Raw genomic sequence first — 11,443 nt, forward strand, 5'->3', positions numbered from 1 at the left:
CTTTAAGAAAGTTGCTTGAAATTAAGGCTATTTGACATGAAATAATTTATGTATGTATTTCTATAGTAAATTTGCAGGTTATAAATCCCAGACTTTTATCTGTTCCAGTATATAAACTCTAATTGTCAGATTGCCATTTATTAAAACTATTATTTATTCATCTTTGAGAAAGGGTCTTACTATGTAGTCTTAGCTGGCCTGGAACTCACTATGTAGAACAGACTGGCCTTTATCTCAAGATCCATCTGCCTGTTCCTCCCAAGTGCTGGAATTAAAGTCTTGTGCCACCATGCCCAGCTCTTAAAAACAAACAAACAAACAAACAAAAAACAAAGTCACGCATGTGTACTGTAATCACATAATTTTAATCTTTTCTCTCCACTCTAGTTCCTCCCATGTCCTTCCCTCTCAGGGTTGTAGTTGATGTAAGTATGTTTTCTGTTTGATCCCAAGTGTGGGGTGTGAAACAGACTTGTGAGAGAGAACAGGTGATGTTTGTCCAGAAGATGAGGAACCACCTCTTGCTGGGGCATGGTCTTTGCTAATTGATAAACATCCCAGTATGTACTATGGGAGGGAGGGAGGGAGGGAGGAAGGGAGTGAGTGAGTGTGTGTGTGTGTGTGTGTGTGTGTGTGTGTGTGTGTGTATGAGGCTTGGCTTTGGTTCTGGCACTGCTTCTTATTGTTTAGCTGTTCATCGCTCTGCTTCAATTCACTCCTAGAGAGAACTTCTCCAGAGAATGCTTCGAGGTTCTGTTTGCTGCTCCGGGTTCCAGCCGCAGTAACCTTTGCTGGGTTGCTGGCTTGCTGTTTAATGGGTCTGCTGGAATCCTGACTACGAAGAGTGGAATGGCTCCAAGGAAGTGAGTCTACTTCTATTACCACTTACTTCTTTTCTCTCATATCTAAGTTAGGTGGGTTGGAAGGGAGTTATAAGCATTAAAGAACCCTAAATAAAGTAGGTTTGAAAAAGTTCAAAGCCTACACAGGCTTTGTCTTTATTATTAACACACACATGCTCACATACATATACATATGACCAACCTATTTATATGTCTTGCTGATATATATGTGCTCAGGGCCCAGTACTTGGAAGAGTATTGGGGCTTGTTCCTGAGAACACAGACTCTCCCTCTCTAAGCAACCATTAGTTGCCTGTGACTCTTGATCGCAAAAGGAAAGCAAAACTTCCACGCATATACAAAATAAAATTGAATTTAGTTAAAATACAAGGGCTAACTTTCTCTCTACTTCTTCTCCATCTCCATTCCCTGACACCTGCCAAAACTTATAGCTTATTGATGCTGGGCTTTTTGGTTTCGTTGTTGTTGTTTGTTTTGGTTTCTCAAGACAGGGTTTCTCTGTGTAGCCCTGGCTGTGCTCCTAATGTTCTTTAAACTTACTTTTGAATCAATTTCTAATTTGTTTTATTAGCAGTCTAAAAGCCCATAAGAGGAAACCCCAACTTTCCTGGCAAATTTCCAACTGTCTTTCAATTCTGCTTTTTCTTCTCCCAGAAGTGTAGAGTGGGGTTAGAGAGATAGCTGCTTAGAGCACTTGCTGCTCTTGCAAAGAGCTCAGGTTCCATTTCCAGCATTAGCAGCTCACAACTCTGTAACTCCCACTCCAGGAAAGCTAACTCTCTTCTGGATTCCACAGGCACCTGCATGCATATGGTCAACACATATACACTCAGATATACACACATACCCACAAAACAAACAAAAAACAAACAAATAAATCTTGGGGGTGGGGGAAGAAATATAGTGTGGATCTCTGAGTTCGAGGCCAGCCTGGTGTACAGAGCGAGTTCCAGGACACACAGATACGGCTACACAGAGAAAGCCTGTCTTGATAACCAAATCAAAACAAAACAAGAACTAGAGTCATGGGGAGAGGCTCACAAGGCCCCACCCATCTTTGAGTAGCTATTTGCAGTTATAGTTGCTGGGGGATTGTTTTCTTTAGTGGTATAGCCATTAAGCTGCCCATGTTCCAGCAAATAACTTCCCCAACCATGCTTGAGCAGTTGGTCATACCCAACAACAAATAAACAAACAAGCTTAAAAATAGAAGGAAGAGTTGTTGAGAAGAAAGGGTTCCGCAGGAGTGGAGGAGACAAATAGGGGATGAAAATGACATACAGACATTACATACTTGTATGATACTGTCAAAGAATAATGAAAAGAAACACAGTTTGTTAAAAAGTTTACTCAAGAACTAAAGTTGCTAGCTACATAAACAGACGAGGAGCTCTATCAGCAAAGAGGCCAAAAGCAAAAATTTAGGGTGGTGAGATGGCCTAGTGGGTAAAGCTGCCTGCAGCCTGACAATGCAAGCAGGAAGACATAAATTCAAGTCAATGTTGAAGGAGAGAATTGACACCACAAAACTGTCTTCTGACTTCCACATGTGGGCAATGTCCCCATTCCACACACATCACACACACTCACACACACACACACACACACACACACACACACACACACACACACAAATTAAGGTTTGGAAAATAATTGTTTTCTATTGAATGTTTAAAAATTGAAAACTATGAACAAAATCAAAGAACTTGACTGATACATACTTGATTATTTATCAAAAGATTTTGGCAATCTTATTTGTGGGTTGGCCCAGCCTACTAAGTATTGCTCTCCTCCAAGAAGCTTTTTTTTTTTTTGTAAAGAAATCCACAACTGATCAAAAATTGACCATAACATACCCAACCTCAGCTGATATATCTACAACACAATTCCTACACCTAATGCCCGGGGAACATGGTGGAAGAGGGTGGAAAGATTCTAAGAGTTTGACGACAAGGACATGTGTGAGACAGTATTGTCTGCATATAACAGGTAAGCTGCATACATGAAATCTCAGCAATATGGTTGCCTTCACAAGACCTACACAACAATAGATATGGCCAAGCAGATGGGAAGAAATCTCACAAGCCCCCATCCCAAGATGAAGAACAACAGGAAACAGAACTGAGAGATGGAATCTCAATCTACTGCAGGGACAAGTCCCTATGGTTATCCACTCCAACTGGTCAACTCTAAACATTTACATACCAGGAACACTAAATAGACTCAGCAGATTATGTTTGTGTGTGTGTGTGTGTGTGTGTGTGTGTGTATACTGACTCCCATGCACACATGCTTACATGTGTGTAGCAATAACAAAGATGAAATGATGAGAGGAAGCGACACAAGAGGAATTGGAAGAGGTAAAGAAATTATGTAATTAAGTATTCATTCATGACAAAAAAAAAGCAGAGCATGGCAGCAAATAAATCTTTATTCTTGTTTTAAAATAGTGTCTCTCTATTTTGTAGCCCTGGTTGTTCTGCAACTTAGTCTGTAGATCAGCCTGGCCTTGAACTCAGAGGTCCACCCTGAACTCAGGGTGCTGTGCCACTAGGCAAGCACTCTATCACTAAGCCACATTCCTCCAGTCCAGGATTAGGTTCTTAGTACTGTGTTTCCACTACACCCTCAACTAGGATCTTTTTATTCCATTGCAATTATATATTGCCTGGCAAAAAAGCTAAGGAGGACAAGCTAGGGAGCTATTTGGATTTGCTGGTCTTGGAGTAATGTTATACAGGCCTCCTGACTTCTCACAGAACTTAGTTTACAAAAGGAGTCACTTTTACTTGTGTGCTGAAACCAAAAGCCAAAACAAAGAAATGACATAACACGCAGGGTGCTCTTATCTCTTTGCTTTTTATAATGAGTTCACTGTTCTCTAATCTTTATGCAGCACTACATACTGCTTGCTGTATAGATATATAGCATCGATAAAACCAGCAAAAGGCAGAAAACATAATGAATGTTGAGTTTCAAATGATAGCAAGAATTAGGAGATTCTATCTCCTATCAATACTGACATTTTCTTTTCCAGAGTTCCATTCAGTGTATCACATCGGTCTTTACCCAGAATGACTCTACTACCATACACACATGAGCACACAGCACAGGAAGCATGGTTACTACTGCTGATAGTATGATCGCAGCAATCTTTCTTTTTTTCAGTAAGATTTTTGTCATTTTGTGGTTTTATTCTTTTGTGTGTGTGTGTGTGTGTGTGGTTTTATTCTTAATCTTATAAAGCAAGTAGTTAGTTCAAAAGCTACAGTGGTGAAATACTAAAAACAAAAAACAAAACAAAACAAAAACCCCAACTTAGTATCACACACAATAATGCTACTTTCTCTTTAGTGTTATTCTATATCTTTCTAATCAGAGATAAGGGAATATAATATCAAGGAATATAGTATCTTAAGGTCTCTTTTTTGAGACAGGGTCTAAGAACCTGTCCAACTTAAGATAATCCTCTTGCCTCGGCCTCCCCTTTGCTGGGATGTGCAATGTACCAACACACCTGGCCTGAAGTAACAGTCCACACACACACACACACACACACACACACACACACACACCTCTTCACTGTCTTCATTACTTTTGTTATTTTCTAACGAACTGAACTTCTGTCAGTAAGTCTTCTAATGTTATATTCTCTGTGAAAGGAAAAAAAAATGCTTCCTTATCAATTAGTAGTCACGGTTTTTTTCAACACCTTAAGTATTCAATATACATCCACTAGCACATTATGACATCATTGCCTTCCAGTGTTTGTTCAGAGTGAACAACCCTGTTCTATTTTGCTCCTCTGCCTTCAACACAAAGCAAATGCTCCTTTCAGACTGTGGGTTGAGGAGCCAGCTAAGAAGCTGGTTCCATTTGCACTATCTGCTTGGCAAATAACATTTTTCTTTATTACAATTCATTTGGAGGGTCAGCCTAATCAAAAGAATAGCTCTGGACAGGATCAAATCTTAAATGGCACAAAGAGAGGGGGAGGGGGGCGGGGCCGATCGCCAACCCTAAACTACAGATGCTAAGGCTTGCAAGAGATAAACAAAGGAAGCTGATTCTCCCGAGCGGCGCCTACGAGTGCGTCAGCCTACTTGAACGCTCGCGTGGAAACCCACAGCTCACCACATCCTGGCGTTCAAACGCCGAGTTTTTCCTCAAGATTTCCTTTATGGGCAGACACCCAGCGGAGACTGACATGGGAACAGAAAGCGCGACCGTCACTCTTTAAACTCGAAACCCCGCTGCTCGTCATGCAATTCTCAGGGGCACGCCGCACGGGAGGCCGCGAGGCACCGGGTAGGCGCGGAAGGCCGGTCCTCACCTGGCAGCCCTTCTTATGGTGAAAGCCGACCACCACGATGTGCAGCACAGGCCCACAGGGGGCGCCGTCCCCTTCACGCCCAGCCTTCTCCATGGGCTTCCGCGGCAGGGCCCGCACCGCGACTCCAAACGCCGAGGCCGGGCCGCAGGACCCAGAGCGGCGCCCTTCAGATGTCAGCCCGAGCGCCGCATGTGTGCTGCGCCACGGGCTCGGGGCCGCCGACCAGTTCCCTCACCTCCGCGAAGCCCCCACGGGGCCTCGGCCAGTCTGTTTCATCCGCTTCCGCAGCTTCCGGGCTGTCACCTGACGCTACTGCTGCCTCCGGCAAGGCGGGGCGGGACCCGGAGGCACCCGTACGGGGCGGGGTCTAAAGCGGCATGGGCGGGGTCAGGCCAGGAGGCGGAACTAGAGGGAGAGAAGGCGGGGCGGGGGCGGAGCTGTACGACAGGGGGCGTGGCCTGCCAAGGGGTAGGACTACCGGAATAGGCCCCTGGACGAAGGCGTGGTCGACAGGACCAGCGGGGCGGTACCCGGGCAGGCAGGGCGGGGCCGGGCAGGATAACTGCAGACCACAGGGACTCTCTGCAGTGGTAGAGAAGAGGCCAGGGAGCATCTGTGCCTAAAGGTTACACATGCTCCTTTCTCCCTGTGTTCTTAGTCAAATCACTTCCTTCTTAAATCTGTGTTTCAAATGTTTAACAAGGAGGCATATTAATGACATTCGCTATCTTCTGTATTCAACGTCTAAATTGCTTAATTTTTCTTTGGTTTTGCTCTAGATTTTTTTTCCATTTAATTTTTCATATACAGTCTCATGTAGTGGCCGGCCGCAGATGTATAATGCCAGAACTTGAAGGGCTTGAGGTAGGAAGATCGCAAGATTCAAGCCTACCTGGGCTGCGTACTGTTAGAACTGAGCTCACACTGTAAAAGATCTCTACTCCAAGTATAGTGACCCAGCAAAGCTTTTAACTTCAAGTCAGGCCAGGGATGGTTTCGAATGCCTTTAATCCCAAGCACTCCAGAGGCAGAGGCAGGCAGATTTCTGAGTTCGAGACCAGCCTGGTCTACAGAGCAAGTTCCAGGACAGTCAGGGATACACAGAGAAATTCTGTCTCGAAAAACAACAACAATAAATAAAAACAATCACTTCAAATCAGAAGGGCCATAGTCCAAAAATCATAGGAGAAAGCACACCTGTCCAGGATGACCAGGTGGTGGTGATGGGGGTGGGGCGGTTACTTTTCTATCTCAATCTCACAATTTACTCCTGATCAGATAATTTAGAATGGGACTGGAAATGGAGAACGAAGGGAGAGTGCGCAGCAGGCAGGGTTTAAACTGAGTACACCTGGCTGAACTCATCTAATGAAGGACATGGGGCAGGGACAGGAGCCAAAGAAGGCACACGGTTATTAGAACTGTTCGGGAGAAAAGACACATTTCTCACAATGCAGAGTTTAAGGTCAGTCTAGGTGAACAGGGAGATCCTTCTCATACCGGAAAAAAATAAATATACAGATTATATATAAGCGTTTGGAAGGAATTTAAGCCTTGAATCATCATATCATTAACAATAAAGATATACATTGTACCTGTGAAAGAATTACTCCAATGCTGTGATTATGTGTGTGTGTGTGTGTGTGTGTATACTACTGTAATTTCAAAACAGTAAATTGTTTAAATGCTTCTAAAACTACTCAACATTTTAAATATGTTACTACTCGTATCTTTTTTATATTACAAAATTCTTGGCAGTGCTCATAGCTTCATGAAAACTATACTGTTTCCAGTATACAGAATACATTAACACTTTCTCATGTTGCCCTTTTATGTTAACTAGTTGAATCTTACTTTTTAAAAAAAATGTAACTTGTGTTAATATTTTCCACAATTGGCAAAGCTAAAATTAAGTCTAACTTTACACCTTTATTTGAAATGTGTGGGTAGATCTTTGTCTCCAGTAAACATCAATATTTAAATCACTGGTCAGAAGGCATAGCTAGGCATGCCTAGAGTTGTCGTGTGAGATTAAATCATCTATTTATAACTACTATGCTTAAAGGTTTTAAAGATGTATCATTTAAAGTCATGCTGTATTTAGTTACTACTTGACCAAATGCTTGACAGGAAGCAACTTAAGGGAGAAAGATGTATTTCATTCAGCTCAGAGTTTGAGAAGATACAATACACCAAAGCAGAGAGAGACATGGAAGACGTCATGGTCTTCAAACTGGTGATTTAAAAGCACCTCCCTTATATATTAATTTTTGTGTGTATATGTACATGTTCATGTGTATGTGCACATGTGTCTGGAAGCCATAGGTCAATATTAGATGTCTTTTTTCAATTGCTTCCCCACTTTATTATCCACAGGGTCTTTCACTAAACCTGGAGCTCAGCAATTTGGCTGGACTAAGAGGACCAGCAAGTCTTAGGGTTCCTCCTGTGTCTGCCTCCTCAGCAGTGGGACTCCAGACATGAGTCCCTACTCTCAGCTATTTTTACATAGGTGCTAGGTAATGACTCAGGTCTTCCTGCTTGGGTGATGGACACTTTACCAACTAAGCCATTTTTCCAGACTCTGCATTAATTTTCAAGTGAATTGCCTTTCTACAGAATAAATTCATTAACAGGATATTATTCACAAGGACAAATGCCTCACTGAAAATGTCTCATGTTTTCAAAAGTTTTGGGGAGGAGATCCCAAGTCTGAGAAGAAATAAAAAACCAACCAACCAAACAAACAAAAAAGCAAAACCAAAAATATAACAACAAGAAAGTGTGAGGAGTGCATAACTCAGTGGGCTCACTGGTACAGGACTGAGATAATCAAGTACATTTCTATACTTTGTTTTGAGAGGAAATTTTGGTTATGTTTATAACAATGACATTTAAATTCAAAGGAAATTCAAAATACTTTTCTGAATATATAACATCTTGAGATGCTTTTTCTAGATGCACACACTTGATGATGAGGATTCATAAATACCATTTATTCCTGCTCTGTAAGGAAGCACCAAAGTGAGGATGCACTTGAGACAAGGAGTTCTGGGATACTTTGCAAATCACTGAAGCTAACTGAAATTGGCTGGCTGGTTGCTTCTTGCCTCAGGAAAGAACATCGTGTAGTAAAACTGCTCCCATCCAGCAGTCTTGCGCGTTCTACCTTGCAAATGCTACGAGCTTGCTTCTCAGCATATAAAAATATTTTATTCCTTTTTGCGGCATGAAAAATTGCTACCGTTGCCAAGCAAGCCCAGTGGGGCAGGCCTTTAAGTCCAGTTAATTGGGAGACTGCAGCAGGAGAGGATAAAATTCAAAGACTGTCTGGGCTATGGAGTGAGTTCAAGGCCAGCCCAGGTAGCTTAAAGAGAGCCTGTCTCAAAACAAAAGCAAAAGCAAGCAGCAGCAACAAAAAGTTAGTGCGTCACTGGTAGAGGACTGTCCCCATATGCACGTATCCTTAGCATTGTGAGGAGATAATTGCTACTTCTCATTTTAATCACATCATGGGAGGCTTAAAGCCTTGAATGCATTGGTCTTTTTTCTGATCATGAAAATAAAACGGGAATAAAGATAGAAAAGAAAAGCCAGAAAAGAAAGGGACTTCATAAATGAGTTTGGCTTTACTCTGTATTTAGAACCTTACAAAGATTAAAGAGTGTGCCAATGGGCAAAACTGAGATAGAATAAATTTAAAGAGTGTTGATTAGAACCTATAGTACACCTGGGAATGTGGTATAGTTTTAGTGCACTAAGCCAGACAATTTGTTGCTTTCATGTGCTTTACGGTTATAAAATAGCTTTTCTTTTACATTTATTTTGCCTGCAGGAGTGCATAGGTTGGAGTAGGAGGACAGTTTTTGAGAGTGGGTTTACTTCTACCTTGTGAATTCCGGAGGTTGAGCCCAGGTTATCCATCTTGGCAACATGCGCCTTTACCCATTGAGCCATCTCACTAGCTGCTCCCCCCATAACAAAGTTGCAAGCAATTAATAATACTACCTGTATGTAGCCCCTACCCTAAGCTAAGTATAATGTTAGTATTAAGAAACAAAGATCAATAAGTAATAATATATCAAATATAATACAGTTTGCTATGTACTAGATCGTTTCCTAACCAATTTTCAAAAGTTATTTCATTTAATCATTAAAATGATCTTTTAAATGCATGAGAGAGAGAGAGAGAGAGAGAGAGAGAGAGAGAGAGAGAGAGAGAGAGTAAGTTGCATGGCTAAGAGTATTGACTCCCCTTCCAGAAGACCTGGATTTGATTCCCAGCATCCACATGGGAGTCATAACTGTCTAACATAAGTCCCAGGGGGATCTGATGTCCTCCCTGGCCTCCTTGGACACCAGGCACTCATGAAGTACACAGACAGTAGGGTGTATACTAAGAATGGACTTCATAGGTTCATATGTCTGAATGCTTAATTACCAGGGAGTGGAACTGTTTGAAAGGATTAGAAGGATTAGAAGGCGTGGCCTTAGAGGAAATGTGCTACTGGGATGGAGCTCTCACCTGATGCTCCAGTGCCATACACGCTGCCATGGTCCTCCACAAAAATGATAATAATGAACTAAGCCTCTGAAACTTTAAGCAAACTCCCAATTAAATGTTTCCATCCTTTTTGGGGAGCGGGGGAAGGGGCTATTCTGGAACTCACTCTGTAAAATAGGATGGCCTCAAACTCACAGAGATCCTCCTGCCTCTGTCTCCTGAGTGTAAATGTTTTCTTTAATTGTTGCCTTCACAGCAATGACAAAGACAATGTATATGTAAACAAAACACCCATATACATAATTAATTAAAGATACTATTGCATTTGCCACTGTTTTAATAGATAAATTGAGATTTAAAAAGCTTAAATAATGTACCAATGAGTCAAATAGTTAGCAGAAATTGTGGTGGGGCTAGTGAGATGGCTCATGTGCATCCTGCCAAGCTTGTTGACCTGAAGTTGAGCACCAGAACTCACATGCTAGAAGGAAAAAACATACTACTTTAAATTGTCCTTTATTATACACATTTGTGTACATGCACACACATGCATACATGCACACACACACACACACCACAATGGCATGTGTCCACTCATATGGTGTACACAAATAAATGAAAAGTTAAAAGCATTTTTAAGGCTTTTAAGAGTTGTTAAGGTTGACTTTGAATAAACGTCACTGAATTCAGCTGGGCAAAGTAGAGCACACCTGTAATCCCAGCACTCAGGGAGGTAGAGGCAGGTGGATCTTTGTGAGTTCGAGGCCAGCCTGGTCCACAAAGTGAGTCCAGGACAGCCAGGGCTACACACAGAAACCCTGTCTAGAAAAACCAAAACCAAAACCAAAACAAAACAAAACAAAAGAAAAAGTCACTGAGTTCAGAACCACTGGATTTAATCACTACACTATATACCAACATTCTTAGTCTTGAGGAACTCAGTTTTTTTTAAAGGGAGGGAGCTTTGTTGAATAATTATATAAAAATATACTCAAATAACTTTGACACCTATTAACAGGGCTGCCAGCCAGTGATAGACTCCAACAAGACTGCAAAAGTCAGGAGAGTTGATCATCTCTGAGCAGGGTCTTGAAAATGAGCAACAGCTTTACCAAGACATTGAGGAAAATCATAAAGCTAAATTAAAAAAAAAGTCAGTCAACTGGGGTTATTAAGAAAATGCACTTGAAAAGACAAGTATTTTATGCTAAATGTAGGAGAAATGTGTATGGTTTAAAGATGAGATCAACAAGAGAAGCTTGGAAGTGACACATGCTAACTGCACACAATATTTCCTTTACTTGGAATGCTACTTGTAAAAGAAACTTTTATTTACCTGTTTGAACTGTTGTCCAGGATGCTTACCACCTCTGCTAACCTAGGCCTAGTCTTGGAAGCTTCTAGCCTCCATACAATCTAACTTAGCCCTAGAATGTTACTGCTTAGTAGGCTCGCTCTTTCTTGTCTTTTTGAGTGCTGTGCTGGCTGGCTCAGCCCAGTTGTTCTGGCTCATGCTTCTCCCCCCAGCTAACTTATTCAATCCAGCTTCTCCCTCGGCCCCTGAACTGCTCTGCTCGGCCTCAAACTAAACTCTGGACATCTTTTCTAACCTTCTGGCTCCTCATTCTCTGGCTCTTTCAGTCTTCACTTGAATCTAGCTCTCTCTCTGAATGTTCTCTCTCAGCAACCTATTATTGTCTGGGTAAAAGTGTCTCCCCTGTTTCTATTTCTCCGTGTTGCCCC

General features: G+C 41.9%; 1 protein-coding gene across 3 annotated transcripts in view; it reads right to left on the reverse strand.

Annotated features, from left to right (window-relative positions):
• Positions 1 to 5,564, reverse strand: part of AVL9 (AVL9 cell migration associated) — a 51,485-nt gene extending 45,921 nt beyond the window's left edge. For 2 of the 3 annotated variants that reach the window (XM_084786997.1, XM_084786995.1), the window contains exon 1: positions 5,197 to 5,564. In XM_084786997.1, coding sequence (XP_084643123.1) covers positions 5,197 to 5,289 — 93 coding nt within the window. In that variant the 5' untranslated portion in view covers positions 5,290 to 5,564. Of the gene's footprint in view, positions 1 to 4,997; positions 5,177 to 5,196 lie in introns of those variants that run through there. The other variant, XM_084786996.1, reaches the window with a different exon arrangement.
• Positions 5,565 to 11,443: the final 5,879 nt, after the last annotated feature.

This window comes from Acomys minous (genome assembly GCF_964271855.1).
Source record: "Acomys minous genome assembly, chromosome: 6".
NCBI lineage: Eukaryota > Metazoa > Chordata > Mammalia > Rodentia > Muridae > Acomys > Acomys minous.